At 37.4% G+C, this 18,366-nt stretch overlaps 2 protein-coding genes across 3 annotated transcripts in view; both read left to right on the forward strand.

The window, feature by feature from the left end:
* Window positions 1–10,219, forward strand: part of LOC306861762 (FYVE, RhoGEF and PH domain-containing protein 6-like) — a 28,491-nt gene extending 18,272 nt beyond the window's left edge. For both annotated transcript variants that reach the window (XM_079404226.1, XM_079404227.1), the window contains exons 8-21: window positions 1,716–1,803; window positions 2,093–2,143; window positions 2,668–2,726; window positions 2,813–2,884; window positions 2,977–3,045; window positions 4,035–4,118; window positions 4,205–4,284; window positions 4,463–4,562; window positions 5,316–5,459; window positions 5,546–5,648; window positions 5,932–6,026; window positions 6,171–6,299; window positions 7,975–8,123; window positions 8,207–10,219. In XM_079404226.1, the coding sequence (XP_079260352.1) occupies window positions 1,716–1,803; window positions 2,093–2,143; window positions 2,668–2,726; window positions 2,813–2,884; window positions 2,977–3,045; window positions 4,035–4,118; window positions 4,205–4,284; window positions 4,463–4,562; window positions 5,316–5,459; window positions 5,546–5,648; window positions 5,932–6,026; window positions 6,171–6,299; window positions 7,975–8,123; window positions 8,207–8,243 (1,260 nt within the window). In that variant the 3' untranslated portion in view covers window positions 8,244–10,219. The remainder of the gene's footprint in view (window positions 1–1,715; window positions 1,804–2,092; window positions 2,144–2,667; window positions 2,727–2,812; window positions 2,885–2,976; window positions 3,046–4,034; window positions 4,119–4,204; window positions 4,285–4,462; window positions 4,563–5,315; window positions 5,460–5,545; window positions 5,649–5,931; window positions 6,027–6,170; window positions 6,300–7,974; window positions 8,124–8,206) is intronic.
* A 170-nt stretch (window positions 10,220–10,389) lies between these two features.
* Window positions 10,390–18,210, forward strand: LOC306861763 (nuclear receptor subfamily 2 group C member 1-A-like). The gene is made up of 14 exons (XM_079404228.1): window positions 10,390–10,528; window positions 11,912–12,005; window positions 12,164–12,394; window positions 13,343–13,421; window positions 13,535–13,714; window positions 13,824–13,971; window positions 14,062–14,155; window positions 14,522–14,700; window positions 14,790–14,928; window positions 15,020–15,141; window positions 15,377–15,516; window positions 16,496–16,633; window positions 16,706–16,811; window positions 17,399–18,210. The coding sequence occupies exons 2-14, from the start codon at window positions 11,952–11,954 to the stop codon at window positions 17,571–17,573; spliced, it is 1,785 nt and encodes a 594-aa protein (XP_079260354.1). The 5' UTR covers window positions 10,390–10,528; window positions 11,912–11,951; the 3' UTR covers window positions 17,574–18,210.
* The last annotated feature ends 156 nt before the right edge of the window (window positions 18,211–18,366 follow it).

The following is an 18,366-nucleotide window of genomic DNA, read 5'->3' on the forward strand; positions in this document are numbered from 1 at the left end:
TCTTTATGGGAATAAATATCCTTATAATGATGTAGAAAAAATACACTCTTTTAGGTTAATAAACAGAATGACATGTTAAATAAATAATTATACTATTCAATTTCTTTATGTATGTGATATAAACCATGAAAGCATATGTTTGTGTGTGAGACACCAGTGTTTCCCACAGACTTACAGTCTATGTGTGGCGGCAGTTCCCCCCAGGAAAACATTTACAGTTCACGAAAACAGCAGATGGTCTTATTGAAAATGCTAATTCATTCTCTGCCAGCAGGTGGCGCTTTCAGAAATAGCAGTTTCCCCAGTAACGGCTGTAAACAAAGCAGCGCTGCGCTCATGAACGCTATTTTATCAGACAATACAGGAAAGATGGAATGAAATTGATATCGAAACTTTTTGGAAAACAGCCTGTTCCATTCAAAAATGAATTAATATAAAAAACACCCCGCGCTGCGTTTTCAGTTTGAAATGTGCAGTGCTCATTTTTATTCAATGAAGTTAAAGCCTTTTGGAAAATCTGTTTGTGGTGGTCAGTGGTGACAGGCCGCCACAAATAAATCAATGTATGGGAAACACTGGACACTGTTTTAGCAGTTGTTGCATGATTGTACACATACGGACAATGAAAAATGTTTGAAAGTTGAAAATAGTCCGAAAATAAACACTTCTTTAGGTGTACCGTAGTGATTCAGGGCAAGCCAAAAACACGGTTTGGAAAATGGATTCATGGTGTACTCGCTTATTATGTACATTTTGAACAATAAAGGTTATGGACTGCAGCTTTAAAGTTATTATCATTAAGAATAATAATTATAGAAAGAAAGCAGAAAAGAAGCTTTCTCCAATCAAATTGTGTTTAGTAGATCAAAAAAATATTTCTGATGTATCTTGATATGTCTGATATTAAAATGTACTTTTGAAATGATCTAAAATGACAACATACAAGCTGTATAACATACTACCTAACATACAGTGCATAATATACTATTAGACTGATTAATCGATGCTGAGTGTTCTTTTGTTAAAGGGGATGTGTGTACCTTAGAAGTTACTGCTTTTCCATTACCATTATTGCTAATTGAAATTGCAAACTGAAAATGCGCCCAATGGAAAAATGTCAATTCGGTGTATCGCAAAAAAAGGTTTTTAACGCTCACATGAGGCAATTCGAACAAGGAAAATTTCACAAAACTTTTTTTTTTTTTCGCATTTACAGGTCACCTGGTGATGTGAAAGTCACATGACCATTTTTAATGTACTAAAACATCTCAAGACACACCTCATACGTGGCCGCTCTCAAGTATAAGGGGCTCTCCTTGCAATTAATGCTTTAATAACCCCTTATTTACACTGCACACGTCTGTGGCACATCATGGCTCAGACAGCCACTCTAGTCCATGCTTGTGTTTACATCAGCCGCGATGCAGTATGCTTCAGAAGTGGCCCTCCACGCTGCTTCGCCAAAGATACACTATGTCTCCTTCGATGAAAAATAATGGCTAGTGCAATGGCTGCTACCATCATCTGTCGCCATGACTTATCACGAGAGGAAAAAGATGTTTTAGTCAGTTAATGGAAACATTTGTTTTTTTTTTTATTGACATTTATAAAAGTTTTGTGCAAATCTGTAATGGAAACCAGACCAGTGTTTTTTTTTTTTTTTCCATTTGGTAATGCTTCACATTTCAGATTTCACTCTTTTCACTCATTCTTAGACGAGTCCTCGCTGTGCTAGTCTTGCTTTGAAGCATTACCTGCTGAAACCGGTGCAGCGGATACCTCAATACCAGCTCCTGCTCACAGGTACACACCATCAGATGAGTACACACGGAAATCAACAGTAGAACAAGTGGATATCAGGCCCATTGCAGGAAGCCAAACACAGCAGATAAATAAAGCATTTGATTTATTTAGTGGACTTTTTGAGTTTTGGCTAGATTTGGCTGAAGAGGGACCGTTTGGTCAAATTGAAGTGTATAAAGGTTTTCTTGCATTGGACAAACTTATGATTAAACTTAAAGTAATTTAATGAATACAATAAATGTCTGTAACCAATTTTGAATCGTCCAATTAGTTTTCATGTCTCTTTCAGATTATTTGAAGAACCTTCCTGAGGATTCATCCGACTATAAAGACACACAAAGTAAGAGCACACCATTTTCCTTAGAAATGATACACACTAGAGCAGGGACTCATATTATGCAGCTGAGGTGGCACTTTTAGTAAATGACCAAGGCCCAGTAAATAAATAAAATAAAATGACCTGGTAAAATTCACATTAACCAACAATTACAGCTAGGGCCAATGTCTAAGACCAGCCTCGTATTTTTAACCTCATTCATCAAAATCATAAATGCTGGTGAAAGGCATTCTTAATTTTCATAGATGCTTCCAAAATATCTATTTTTGTTTTTTTTAGTTCACCCTTTCTATTTTCTAAATGCATGTTATTGATCTTATTGACATTGGCGTTCATCTGTTTCACTCAGACGTCTGCCACAATAAGGAAGAATAGATCGGACACTAAATACTTTTTTTTTTTTTTATCAAATTTACAATAATTTATCTTTAATTAAAAAAAGAAATCTGTGAAGCTTTTGACTTTATTTTTTGTATGAGAAAAAAGTGAAAATGTTTATTGAACTTCTGTTTGTTTGGTTTCCCCAGCTGCTCTCAGTGTGGTGAAAGAAGTGGCAAACCACGCGAACGACATCATGAAGCAAGGGGTAACTCAACAAACACAACCAAACCACCATTAAGACCTCATGAATATGAATGACTTTGACTTATAACACACATCTCATTTTTCTAGGATAACTTTCAGAAGCTGATGCAGGTTCAGTACAGTCTGAACGGTCACCATGAAATCGTCCAGCCTGGCAGGGTCAGAAACTTAATTACCACTGATTCATCGTGTCCGGGCAGTGCCTGAGGTCTCTGAGCTGCTAACCTAACATGCTCTTGTTGCATACGCAGGTTTTCTTAAAGGAGGGCACTCTGATGAAACTCTCCAGGAAAGTTATGCAGCCCAGAATGTTCTTCCTGGTAAGAAACTGTGGTCATATATGTTGAAATCTAAATGTTGATAAAGTGTTTATTATAGTGCTGTCAAACGATTAATCGCATTCAAAATAAAAGATTTTGTTTACATAATATATGTGTGTGTACTGTGTATATTTATTATGTCTATATAAATACACACACATGCATGTGTATATAATTAAGAAAAATATGTTATGTTTATGTATTAAATATATTTATATGTAATATAAATAAATGTAAATATTTTCAAAATATATACTGTGTATTTAAATATACACAGTACACACGCATATATTATGTAAACAAAATGCGATTAATTGTTTGACAGCACTAATTATTATACAATGGACAGTGTTATTTTAGTATAATTTCTATACTGTTATAATGTTAATGTTTTTTATTTTTTTGCTTTTTTCATATTTTCACTGTGTTTTTGCCATTTTAATTGTTTTAAATATTGATATTTAGGTTACATGTATTTTTATTTCAGTTTATTTTTTTTTTTATTTCAAGTTAATGCAACGACTTTAACTTCTTTGAGTTAGTTTCCAAAGCAACATTTCTAATTTTACTCATTCATTTAGATTGTCTTTCGTTTTTTTATTATCTCTGTTTATTTGTTTTATATGCTTTATAAATAATTGCAGTGTATGGAGTGGACCTGATTTACATTTCACTATTGGTTATATATTGTCTGTATGTACGTAACAACAATTTAGCATCTTAATATTTATATTTTTCAGCTTTTTTTCAGTTAGCACAAACAGATTGTTTTAGTCAATGATAATAACCCGGAACATTGATATTTCCAACTTTGATCATATCAAATCTAATCATATTCAAGGTAGTAAAACTAAAAAAGACACAGAACTGTGACTAAAAACCAATATTACTACATGCATTAATATGGTCATTTAGAATACAGGAAATTGCTGCATATGACAGGAAAATGTGGATGGTGTAACATCCAGTAAATTGCTTTCTCTTAACAGTTTAATGATATTCTGCTGTACACAACACCCGTTCAGTCTGGCCAGTATAAAGTCAACAGCATGCTTTCTCTGGCTGGCATGAAGGTCAGATATCCACCATCATAATACTCCCTTACACACACACACACACACACAAGAAATGTAATGTGTGTGTCCCATGTCTTCGATAGGTGAGCAAACCAAGTCAGGAGGCTTATCAGAATGAGTTAAACATTGAGAGTGTGGAACGCTCCTTCATACTGTCTGCCAAGTAAGAAACACACACACACACACGTAATGATTTATGTGTGGGGTCTACATAAAAGAAATATCAGCAGTGGAAAGAATAATTATACACGATAATGATCCTTTGATCACTTGTGCCAAAACTATTTTTGGTACTTGCGTTTAATTAAATTGAAATCACAGACTGTAAATGATGTTTGCAGTTCAGCCACAGAAAGAGACGAATGGCTGGAAGCCATCGCTAAAGCAATAGATGACTACACCAGAAAGAAGATTTCTTTCTTTTCCAGTCGAAGCCAAGAGGTGGGTGCATTTAAGTGTGATTGATTTTAGGTGTATCTTTCTGTTTTCATCAAATTTACAGGATCTTCACTGACATGCGTGTACACGGCTAAAAGTGATTTTTGTCTTGTTTTCCTGCATAAATATTTAAACATACGTTTCCTTAAGATGCAAAAAGACATAAAATACAAAAGTCTTGCTTAGGAAACATGATCAGCCAATGGGGTAAGAAAACAAAAAATAGTTTTCACTTTGATATCTCCCATATTGGGAGTACTGATTTATGATGCCAGTTTAATGCTTTAAGAGCTGTGCAAAAAGTGTAAAATATTAAGCATGCACCAGAAATATTCATAATTCAATCATTCTTATTCTCAGTAAGAAATATATATATATATATATATATATATATATATATATATATATATATATATATATATACAATAGACTAGAACTATGCCTCGCAAGGCTGATGCCAAAGTTTTTTGTCATTTAATGAAAAATATTATGCAATCAATCAACAAGAAGGTCATGTCGACATGAAAGTAATGTCAATCAATGCCTGATGAAGATCAATTCCTGAAAAATGATCAGTCAAATTTGTCAAAAAATCATTGGAAAAAGTTCAGATGTTGTTTGGCATTCATTCTACAAAACTAAATAAATTGCAGAGCTTCCAAAAAACACAACAACAGATAATTGCAGGACAATATTTTAGACCCTTTTTGATGGAGCTCAATATTTTTTTGAATGGTTTATTTTATTCCTGTGTAGTTGGAGGGACTCTCTGATGATGGTCTACCGCTGGGCTCTAAAGCTCCTATCTGGATTCCAGATTTGAGAACGACCATGTGTATGATCTGCACGTGTGAGTTCACGCTCACCTGGAGACGCCATCACTGCCGTGCCTGCGGAAAGGTTAGAAATAAGTTCTAAGGTTCGTTTCCTTTTCTTTTTTTTTTGAATGAACAAATAGGCCTGATGTGCATTTGATGTGGCAACAGGTGGTGTGTCAGGCATGTTCGTCCAATAAATACTACCTGGAGTACCTAAAGAATCAGCTGGCACGAGTGTGTGACCACTGCTATATCAAACTACAGCACAAGGGTATGAGATTTCTGCTGAGAAACACACTTTTTCTACTCCTCTTTCATATTCTCTTACTCCCACTTCTTCACTAGTAGCTTTTTGCTTGTTTTTAATGGCATTTGCTCATACTTAACATAAGTATTAACCTGAGCAACCACATAGCAATAGTGCTGTATTGTTAACTAAAATTAAAATGTATCAATAGTAAAAATATAAGATGAAACACTATCTTTGTGGTTGCACAGGCAAACACTATAATTTAAAATTTTTTCTAATATGTTGTTTTGCTTTTGTCTCATAGGTGACCAATCCAATGTGACCGTTTCCCCTAGTGGGCGGAGTTCATCATTTGCTTTTTCTAGAAAACAGAAGAAGATTCCTTCTGCCCTCAAAGAGGTGACTTGAAGTTGTATATTACCCATAATGCAACGGCATGCACAATTTGCATTATGTAATGTCAATGTAATGAAGGTTTCTGTTTCTAGCACAGCGCTGACGTTATATTAATATGTTACTATTAAAATGATATCTCGCTCACAGGTGTCTGCCAACACTGAGAATTCCTCCATGAGTGGATATCTGCAAAGATCCAAAGGCCACAAGAAACCGTGGAAGAGGCTGTGGTTCGTCATTAAGAACAAAGTCCTCTACACTTACGCCGCTAGTGAAGTATGCGACCTTTAATTATGTAATAACTTTTAGTGTTCTGGAAGCTACTCATAATTTATCAATAGAAGCTTGACTGATGATTATCGAAGTAGCTACACTACAATACAAACTATTTCAAACGCAGCTAATTACATTTGAAGCTACCTAAATAGATATTCTTGTTTGGCAGTATTACTATTGTTGGCCAAGGTACACTACTAACAAAAAGTAGCCTTTATTATGACAGGACAGTATTTAGACAAGAAGTGATGAGGGGGATGGGATCAGCAAATGTCTGAGAGTTGGGACTTGAACTCGGGACACCCAAAGCACAACAGCCACGAGGCAATTGGGGCTGACAAAAAGCGCTTTTCCACTGCATAGTACGACTCTGCTCGGTACGCGTTTCCACTGCAGTTTAGTACTGCTTTAGAGTGGGCGGGATTATACACATAATGGGCAGCCAAGAGCTGAGTAACCGCGTCGCCCCATTAAGATCTCACTGGATCCACTCCTTGGCTATCCACAAGAGGAACTTCTGTACTTCCTCTACAGACCACAAAACTACTACATTTTTTTGGTTGTTAAAAAAGGTGCACTCGTTCAAAACAGTGGCGTTCTTTTAATAGAAACGTTGCACTCGATCCTTCGCTGGCTGTGCTGATTTAAATCTGGCAGGTCTGTTGTGTCTCGTTTTGCAAGTTCAGTGACTATTCTCTCTGGCCAATCAGTGGTCAGGAGGATTTACACGTCACATTTTGGTAATGTTTCGGCTCGCTTGGAACCTTAGCCAAAGTATTACTAAAAAAAAGTACCAGGAACTGTACACAGTGGAAAACCCCCCAAAGTGAGCTGTACCATGCAGTGGAAAAGCGCCAAATGTAGCCAACTATTGAATCATTTTCTACTGATTTGCTACTAGCTACTATTAAAACAGATATAGGTTTCTAATTATATAACCATTATCAGATTATATCTTTTTTGGGGGGTATTTCGCCTCTTTTACGATAGGACAGATGAGAACTGACTGGAAGCGAAGTGGGAGAGAGATGGGGGGGGGGGGGGGGGGGGCAGGATCAGGAAAGGTCCTTGAGTAGGGATTCGAACAATGATTTTACCGTAATTACTTAAAAACAATGTTTGTTGCAATGTGACAAAAATCAACAATGTAGCGCTTTGTCATGCTACATTACAACTTGTTAGCTGGTTACAAATAAGAGTTTCATTAAACAGCCAAAAATCAAGATTTCAGTATCCAATTATAGTAAAACTAACAGGATCCTAATCAGTGTCCACAAAACTAAAATCCTCTCACGGTTCGCAGCAAAACTATCTAGCTACTATACAAGAAACCAACATCGTAAACATTGCGATAAATGACTAAACATGTCACATTTCTTTCCTAAAGCATATACAATCAGCATGGAAAGTTTTGAGCTGACCTTTTGAATTATATTTTTTGCAAAGCTATAGGATTATTTGTTGGAAAAAAGTTGCTTGTTAGCAGAAAAACTGTTATGTAAATGGCTATTTTTGCAATACTGAAAACCGTAAGTACGTTAGTAGCATCACTATTTTAGTCGATTGTTCCTCTACGCTGCTTTTTGGCATTTTATGATTCATAGTGTTGTGAGAGTATGCAGATGTATATGGCGTAATAAAAGCTGTCATGTGATGATGATTGCGTTGTTTTCAGGATGTTGCGGCATTGGAGAGTCAGCCGCTGCTGGGCTTTTTCCTCCGAGAGGAGAGGACAGGACCGGCTCAAAAAATGCAGTTTAAACTTTATCATAAAAACACACTCCACTACATCTTCAGAGCGGAGGACATCCCCACTGCTCAGAGGTACACAGGCATTTGGATGGAGTTGTATAGAGTTTGTTCTATGAATCTAGTCTAAGATTCGTAATCTGTGCTTCTTTTTTCAGATGGATTGAAGCGTTTCAAAAGGCCATGATCCTTTGACTGGTCTGGATTGGATTAAATCGAATGAATAAATGTGGCTCGTTTGGGTCTCTGCACTGTGTACACAGGCAGTGAGTTTAAAGATGCATAAATCAAAACCCAGTTTGAAGCAAAGGATGCTGGTAGATGTAGTTTATGCATTAATCTATTTTAGGCACCCTAATGAAGGTAAATTGATTCAGTCTGTCTGCATTGAGGCATTAATCCATCATTTTGTTCTTAATGTCATTTTTAGGAAACACTGCCTCTCTGTGCCACAAAGCATTGGTCATGAGCTCTAAATACAGATGTTTTCATTGACTCCTGACCATTAGGTTTGCCTATGAATCCTATTTAAATATGAATTAATCCTGCCCACTCTGAAACAGTCCATTATGATGTAATAGGGGCAGTTTGAATCTAATTGCAGTATCACTTGTTGCTTGAAGAGGGTTTAAAAAGATTTGGTCAGGGGTGTGATTCATAGTCAAGTCTGAATGTGCATGAGCAAGTATGACAAAGAAATGTCTGATGCCAGGTTGCACATTTGACACGGTCATGTGGCGCAGTCCTTGCAGTCTGGCATGGTGCATTATGGGAGATTTTGGATTCAACTGTGAAAGCTGGGAAAAGAGGGCTAGAAAAATTACTGGGCCTTAATCGTGAAGCACAGAGCGACTTTATGTAAAAATTGTTCATAAAACCATTGTTTTGGACATTGATGGTGAAAGTTTGTTAGGAATGATTGATGCATTGAACTTGACCATTTACGCAAAAATGTAGTTTTTTTTTTTTTTAAACAAAAATTTTACACGGTGGTTGTGACAGTTTACCCAAACCCATGGTTTTACGAACAGTGCATGCATTACCTGCAATGATTTACGTAAAAACGATTTTATGAATGACTGGCATATTGAATGTAACAAATCATGCATTTTTATGTTAAAAAAAATTACATACACAGTTCATGCATGGAATGTGAGCATTTCCGTAATGTTTTATTTTATTTTTTTACAAGGATTGATGCATTACATGAAACATTTCATGCAAGCATGTTCTTTTTATAAACAATTCATGCATTATATGCAGCAATTTGCGGAAGAATGGTTTTATGAACAATTTATACATATTTATTCTGCTTGTATTCCCTGAAAAAAGGCCCTTTTTATTTGGCTTTCAGCCTGTTACTGTTACAAAAATGTTTTAATAATCTTAAACATTTTTTTAAAACTCTTTTGTACAAAGTAGGTGTTTTGACTGTTGTTTTAAACCTTATACTGGACAGAACTGGAAGTGTACATATTTTGTAAATGGTAATATAATGCAGGTGTATTTAAAATAGTTCTGGATGTTTAATGGCCTCAATGAATTATGGGTAGTAAAGACACAGTGCCAGGCTGGCTAACTCAGCACTGTTTTAACTTACTATATTAGACATTATAGCACACCGGCTGTGAATACAGAGAAAAACTAGTGCTCTTATCAGGGAAAGATGTAACACGCATTAAATACTCTAATGCACCTTGTTCAGGACCACCTCTCTTAACACTTTGACAATAGGTATGACCTGATTATATTCTCTACAGTTTTCACTAAGGTCCTTCGTCAGCTCCAGCCACAGAAAGCCACTGATCTTTCACTGTTTGAAGTGTAAGAAGTCCAAGGAATGGATTTTATTTGTCTTGCGGTAATATGTTCGATATTGGTCACATTTGGGTGTTGAATGTTTGTTTACATTTTGTAAGATCGTTTTGCATTTTGGGAAAAGTTAGATACACCACTGTTGGTTTTTTTTTCTCCATGTGATCTACTTTTAAGAAAAATGTAATTGCTATTCCTGATGCTTCTTGTCATATTGGCACTAGTTCACCGTTGCATCTCAAAGGAAGGTTTTTCATCCTGAAGTAATTTGTTAATATCTTGAGGATTTCAAGGGAGTAGGCTATGCCCGAACATAAATGTAAAGTGCAAATAAACTTTAATAAATAATGTAATGTAATAAGAAAACATGTCTGGTTACATAATGACTTCGGGTAAGTTCGCTTACAAAAATTACCAATGTGTATCCAGTTCGTGTATCATTTTGGCTTCCAGAAGCACTATAAAATATGAGGATCTCTAGTTAACGTCGTAAATGCAGTACCGCTCAACCTGCACTAAAAACAATGCTGAGTGCGCATGCGCAGACGTGCAGGTCTGCTTTGAGCGGGTCGCGAACTCTGACCTCCTGTAGCTGCAGTGAGCCGTCAGTTTACGATAATTTATCAAAACATCACAGTAGTTGGATAATTTCTCACGCGTTCAGGGTAAGAATAACCCTTTCTATATTGTTAACGCCCGCTGTGTTTGCAGTAATTGCTTAGGATTCATAATTCAGGAGAATATTAGCACTGTTGTTAGCCGGCCTGCTAACACGCGTTAGCGTAGTAGCCGCTAGCATAACAGAAAACATCGATCGTTACCGGCAAACGCCTGCGATTAAACTACCCGTAGGAGCTTTTTTGGTTATTTAAGAACAATGAATATATGCAGCTGATGGACATAATAACAAATCGGATGCAGACATGAGGTTATTTAGCAGGCTAACGCTATCAGTTGGCTAATCTGTTATCAGTGCGCTGATAAACACAACACAGCATATCACAAAATAACACAAAGACTATCATTCGGACTTATTAATTTGTCATTTTAAGATCAACATTTTTGAAGATACTAGATGTGTCCTGTAATCCACGTGTGAAGCGCTGCTGCAGTGAAGATCCCTCTGTGTATGTTATGTGTGGGGAGCTTTAACCCTTCAATCATGACCTTTAACCTACAGGAACAGATCTAACTTTATCTTCCCGGATCAACAGCCACGCTTTCCACATGAGATACTGACCTCCAGCTGTCATTCACGCTAGATCGCGTTTATTTCATCATTAAGTTCCTTGAAAAACGCTCAAATCAATACGCGATGCTGGCTTGTGTGCTAATGTGGCTAGCGTTACTGCTAACCGTATGACTGTGAGATTTCACTATTTCTACATCAGTCTGGACAGAAAACTTAAACGTGTTGAGCATATAGATGGATCACTAATAATAAAAGCCCTAATTTAAATGATTGGTTAAGGTGAGACAGATGATGGAATGGCAAGAACCGCAAAGTCATGAACATATTGATTCATAATAAATAGGTTGAAACATTTCAGAAATCGAAGCAAACCTATTTACGAAATTATAAATTTAGGCATGTAATTCATCCCAGACTCTGCTCAGGACTTTTCTAAGAGATCAAACTTGAGATGTTTACATGGGGGGGACAATAAAACGGGTGGGACTTTCAAGAAAGATCATAATTTCATGGAGAATTGGGCTTGTAAGTCTCCAGCAATGTGCAACTGTGTAGCAGTGCCTCAGAAAGCATACACAACACTCTCATCATGGCAGCAAATTTTGCAACCCTCAAAAGACACCACACCAAAAATGTTGATCACATTCCACAGACTTTTGCACGGGACCCTCATTGTAAAAGTCAGTTATATATTTACATGTATAAAGACCCAATTTATACTCTGAAAAATGAATATAGATATGCATAAAATATTATTTGGTAATATTTAGTTTCCCCCTGACTTGTACAAGGTCTTATTGCAAATGGTTGATGTGGGTCCTTGAGAGTATCTTGAGTTGTGTGTTATTTTTCTCAGTGGGCGTGTGGCTGATGGGGCGTTGCTGAGCCTCGGTATCATGGAAGGAGAACGTCCCAGAATTCAGCTGGTGTCTGCAGATGGAGGACTACAGGTGACTTACACTGCAGTAAATGTTTTTAAGAAAATTTGCCATGATAAATAGATTTCATGAACTGCGTTGCATGTTTTCAGACCAACACAAACTTTCATGCCATCAGTGCAACTTAGTGTAAATGTAATTAAGTTTCAATCTGATTTGTGTTGTATCAGATTGTGACGGAGCAGCAGTTGGCTCAGAAGGTGCAGATACTTACAGCCATTGATCAGGCTGGAGCCGGCAAGCAGCAGTTTATATTAGCTAACCTGGATTACCCCAACCAGGAGAAACTGTTCATCAAACAAGAGAACTCATCAGCCAAGGTCATCTTAACATCTGCTGATGGGTCTGCTGTCAATCAACTGCTTTTTGCATCACCTGAGCTGACAGGACAACAGATCCAGGTAAACAGGCACCACTCGTTCAAGCCCAAAGTATACTTTATGTGTACGCTACACTTTGCATTCAGTGAGAGCATAGTGCACTCAAAATGTACACACGCAGCCTGAGTTTTCTAAATGCATATACTGTTTACACGTCTTGAATTAGTTGGTCTACAAGTTGCCAACACTGGACCATTGTTTTACTGTCAAAAAACGAACAAGGCTGCGTTTCCAAAAGCATCGTAAGCCTAAATCGTAGACCCTACGACTACCTTAAGCTTGCGATGCGTTTGGGAAATGCAGCCCAGAACAGTACTACCACTACTGGAGACTGCAACAACAATAGACAACTGCAACTTTCATTTAAAAGTGTACAAAGACATTTTTATTGGTCATCATTACTTTTATAGAGAAATTGCGCAGACAAGTTTCTAGTGCGCATGTGTGGACCGTCTGTGTTCATGCACGCTATCAAATAAAGTATTCGTTCAAAGACTAAACATACTCTGGCCTTTACTTGTGTTTTGGTTTAATAAAAAAAATCCAGTATATTGGACGAAGCAAGAGAAATTTGAACATTACTTTTTTGGGTAAGACTATAAAGGTCCTTGCACACTGAGTCCGAAATGTTCGCGTGCATTTTTCCGTTTTTTTTTCCGTATTCGTCATCCTTTCCTATCAAAATGGATGCGAAAATGCAGAAAATTGAACCTGATCCATTTTTTTTTATGACGGATGAAGGTTTCAGAGGCAGGGTGTAAACGTGATTGACACAGTGTGAGGTCATATTTATTTTTTAACGTGCGAAAATTTCAGACGAAACGTTTGGACTGACCTTTACTGTAATTGTTGTCATCTCATGGAAGTTTGTATTGTGATAATCTGTATTTCTTGTGTGTTTAGATATACAGTATTTTTTTACACAATATTATTGTTCATATTTATAGTTTAGAATGCTTTGTTTTTCAGTTTGTGACGGAAGGCTCAGAACAGGGTACTACGAAGCCTCCAGTGGAGTATTGTGTCGTTTGTGGAGACAAGGCCTCAGGTAAATCACACACACAGTCGTGTTTTAAATAATTGCGACCTCAAATAGAATTCGATGAATTGTGTTATTTTTGTAAACGGATGTTTCTGTACTGTTATTGTGCGTTTGTTCAGGTCGTCATTATGGAGCAGTGAGCTGTGAGGGCTGTAAGGGTTTCTTTAAGCGCAGCATCAGGAAGAATCTGGTGTACACGTGCCGTGGGTCTGGAGAATGTGTCATCAACAAACACCATCGAAACCGGTGTCAGTACTGCAGACTGCAGCGCTGCATGGTGCTCGGCATGAAACAAGACTGTGAGTCCAAATCGGATTCATGACTGATGACTCAAATCATGTGGCTTGTTGAGGAGGGTTGTGCTGTCATTAGACTTATGATTTTCACCTGCTGAAATTCCTCCAACAGCTGTTCAGTGTGAGAGGAAACCGGTGGAGGTGTCGAGAGAGAAGCCAGCAAACTGTGCGCCCTCCATCGAAAAGATCTACATCCGTAAAAACCTCTGCAGCCCTCTCGCCGCCATGCCAACGTTTGTTAGTGAAAAAGAGACTGCCAGGTACGGATGTGAATGTGTGTTTGAGTCAAATCGAATCTTTGTTTTTTTATGTTTGTTTGTTTTTAACACTCACTCTGTGTCTGACAACAGGTCCACCAGTTTACTGGACTCCAACATGCTCTTGAACATCCAGCAGTCTCTTTCCAGACTTGACAACACCATTTTAATTCCTTCACCAGATCAGGTAAAATGGGTTTTTGAGGGTTTTTTATTATTGTTAAGTCTGGTCAATAAGGAGGTTCAACCAACTCTGAGTTAAAGCTTCCCTGAGATGGGAAACTCTGAGTTTTGGGGTTCAGAACAGATGAACTGAGTTAGTTCAGTCCACTCTGAGTATGTTGACTTTGAGTTAACCGTGTACACCATGACTATGAAAAGCCATGATCAATGGAGCTCTGAAATTACGATTCACCATGGCATCAGCACCTGACAAAAAGACTTCCGCATACTACAGAACACATAATGACTGTGATTTTTGGACTGAAATTTAACCTGGACACACACAACATGTTCATTAATGTATACTGATGCTTTCTGATGTTCACTGTAGAATGATTCTAGTCAAGGAGATCTGGGTACCTTGGCCAACGTGGTCTCATCACTTGGTCACCTCAGCAAAAATCGTGAGATGATGGATAGCAGTACCGACCTGTCAGGGATAGAGACCATGAGTAACGATGACAGCGTTATGACGGACATTCAAAGGGATGAGTCGAATGATGTTACACGGTGTGGAAAGCAACTTTGTAGACCTAACATCAAGCCTGGAAGATGTGAGGTAAATGGCTATGCTTAAATTTCTGATTGTTTGTGTCCAGGGCCTTTGACACGCTCACAAAGGTGCTTCAGTCGGAGGAGGGTTGTGGGGAAGAGGGGGCTGTCAGGGTTGATGAACAGACCACCGCCCTACTGGAACTGGAGGGTCCGCTGCTCTCAGATATGCATGTGCCCTTTAAGGTCAGGCATCAGGCTGTTGACTTGCACACACTGCAATTACAACTCCAAAAATGATAGACCAATAACAATCTGTATTAAATATTGTGTGTAGCTGATGATGCCGCTGCCCATGCCAGACTTCCTGAATCTGAACTACATCTGTGAATCAGCTTCTCGTCTGCTTTTCCTCTCAATGCACTGGGCACGCTCTATTCCAGCTTTCCAGGCCCTTGGGTGAGTGTATTAATGGTCCCGTTTACACCAGGTTTAGGCGATCACAAGTAGATAGCTCTAAATACAGATATAAATGAGCTAAAAATATATTTTAAAGTATATGTTGTCCCTTATGCAGTGAAACAGAAGTACCGGTATAAATGGTCTTTTTCCTCCTCATGTGTACAGTGCACTGTGTAATAATTTGAGCTTGTGGCTGTGTCCTCATTTTATTTTCTGTATTTTTGGTGTTTAGCTCAGAGAACAGCATCACGCTGATGAAGGCCTGCTGGAATGAGTTGTTTGCTTTAGGTCTGGCTCAGTGTTCACACATTATGAATGTAGAAACCATCCTCACAGCCATAATTAACCACTTACAGACCAGCCTGGATGAAGGTATGTGGACCCGTTACTCTTGATTTTTCTGTGTCCTGTCTAATTTATGTTAGCTAATCAACTTTAGGTCAGTTGATTACTTCAGATGATTTTTGTCAGTTGTTTAATTCAAGCAAACTTTATTTCTTTAAATTATATTTTTGATATATAATTTGCATAAAGAAAATGAAGCCGATTTTAGGACTGTCAAGAGTTTCTACTGTTTACATAATTTTTATGAAAGCTAACACATTTCACCCAGTTTTCATTACCAATGGCGAAAATATTTATAATGTAAAATTACAATATTATATAAAATTGAAAGTCATTTTTACATAATGGTAGTGTTTGTTTTTACGACATTAAATTAGTGAATTTTTTGTTTTTTAAATGTTTCTCATTTTTCAAAATTGTTTCTCATTCTCATTTATACTGTGTGAGAAAAATATTATGTTTTGATATAGAGTGCTGTAGCGATGGGCGCTTTTGAAGCTTTGAAACTTCTGTAAATCAGTTTTATCAAATTGCCAAAGTCACGAGATTTCAGAAATTACGTCATACGTTTCGAAATGGTTTGCCGTTGGGGGGGTCGATTTCTCTAAAACCATGAATCATGCGAGTTTACTGAGATCGCCCCCCAGCGGTGAACCGTTGAACCAGCATCTATGGTTTTTCCTGATCTCGGATAAGTTTAATCAATTTGTAGCCATTTTTAACGAGACATTTGTGTAATTAAAAGGATGAGAAGTAGTTACTTGCCTCTATATACAAGCTTTCCATAAAACAAACAAAGCCCTGCAAATTAATATAAAATATTTAAAAAACCACACATACAGATATTTAATAGTATTGTATTATTTTTATTGAGTTTAATGTATTAAAAGCTGTTTTTGTTGCATTTACAGCAGGCGTTTGTACTAAAGTAAATTGCTATAAATATTATTATTGAAGTTAACTTGATGCACAGATACCTAATGAGAGATGTGTGTGTGTTCAACAGAAAAACTGTCCCCGGAGCGCATAAAGCTAGTCATGGAGCATATCTGGCGTATGCAGGAATTTTGTAACAGTATGAGTCGCATGAGTCCTGACGCATATGAATATGCTTATCTCAAAGCTGTAGTTCTCTTCAGCCCAGGTGAGCACAACTGGAGTTTATCTGAAAAGTATGAAAGATAAGAATGGAGTTGATTGTGTGTGTTTGTCATAGATCACTCTGGAGTGGACGGCACCCTTCAGATCGAACGCTTTCAGGAGAAAGCCTACATGGAACTGCAGGACTATGTGAGCAAAGTGTATCCAGAGGACACATATCGGTGAGTGACTATAGTAGCTTGCGTTTGTCCAACCAATCATCATAGATTCTCAATTATAAAGTGCATAATTATGGTCTAATTCATTTGGAATATTTAGGAAAAAAATTAAAATGTAGTTTAATTTGAGATATGTTAGTTGACTATAAAGCCCCGTTTACACCAAGAACGATAACTATAAAGATAACGATATCAAGGTCCACACCAGCGAACGATATCGTCTGTTTGTTCGAAGCGCATGCTCGTCTGCCGCTTTAATTCAATTCAAGTTTATTTGTATAGTACTTTTTACGATACAAATCGTTGCAAAGCAGCTCTACAGGAATTTGTTTCCACATTATATTGTGCTTTAAATTCTCGAGCTCGTTCTAGCAGGATGGATTCTGATTGGCTGTCAATGTTTTCATGTTTGGAAAAAGTCGTTCTGAAATTGATTCCAATGATATCGTTTCTCTGTGCCTTTATCGTTATAGCTGCGGTCTCCGCTGTTTTTTAATATTGACAACGATTTTTAGAACTTTATCGTTATCTTTATTGTTATCGTCCTTGGTGTGAATGGGCCTTAAACGAAACTATAAATTCTCTTTCAGTCTTTCAAAACTGTTAGTTCGTCTGCCCGCTCTGCGGCTCATGAGCGCGGCGGTGACCGAAGAGCTCTTTTTCGCCGGACTAATCGGGAACGTTCAGATCGACAGCATCATTCCCTACATCCTCAAAATGGAGTCTACCGACTACAACAACCAGCCAATCAGCACTGCTGAGTGACAGAAACCCCGCCCACAGCCACACCCATCAGCTTTGCTTGCTCAGACCCTTTGATGCGAAACATATGATATAATCATGTGAATTCTGAATGAGGAAATCATTTTGTTCTGACTTTGCTTTTTCACTTGGTCAGTGGTTGTGTCTATGGGTTATATAGTATGGATAAAGTGGTTTACCGCAACTGGATTGGATCATTTGGCTTTTATTGTACTAGTGTACTTATGTTTAGAAAAAGTGTCTATAAAGATACAGGAAGTGCAAGGAATCTGTTTCTGAACTTTGCCCCCCGCCACAAGCACTGATTTTCTCTGTATGTATATGAATGATGTATATAGGAATAATAAATGTCAAATCAAGGGGGAAAATGTCTGTATTTTGTTGGAGACTGTTCCTTTTTATATGAACACATTAAATGTGATATACAGGCTTCCCACAGTGACGGAAAATCTTATTTTCATCCCTGGAAAAGTCATGGGAAATGATGTAGTGCATGTACATGTTTCTGTTTATGCTCTATTATATTTAATTGGCAAAATATCAATCTATGAGTAGTCAGTGATTGAACTCGGTAACGTTTAAATAATTAATATGGTTGTGTCGTGATGCATTTTTATTAAAGGGTAAACCAGACTTTCAGAAACATGCTCTGGACAAGCTTGCACTATAAATCATAATACACCTGGAATATTTCTTAATAATCTGCTAATGTCTGCTAACACACGTCATTTTAATTTCAAATTGAGATTTATACATGAAACTGAATAATAAGCTCTCCATAGGTTTATTAGGATAA

The sequence above is a fragment of the Barbus barbus genome (assembly GCF_936440315.1).
Source record: "Barbus barbus genome assembly, chromosome: 42".
NCBI classification, from domain to species: Eukaryota; Metazoa; Chordata; class Actinopteri; order Cypriniformes; family Cyprinidae; genus Barbus; species Barbus barbus.

Excerpts from the sequence above, each read along its gene's own strand:
- LOC306861763 (XM_079404228.1), top strand. The coding sequence starts at position 11,952 with ATGGAAGGAGAACGTCCCAGAATTCAGCTGGTGTCTGCAGATGGAGGA. Across the intron at positions 12,395-13,342 it reads TGACAGGACAACAGATCCAG|TTTGTGACGGAAGGCTCAGA; the intron begins GTAAACAGGCAC and ends TTTGTTTTTCAG. Across the intron at positions 14,156-14,521 it reads TAATTCCTTCACCAGATCAG|AATGATTCTAGTCAAGGAGA; the intron begins GTAAAATGGGTT and ends TGTTCACTGTAG.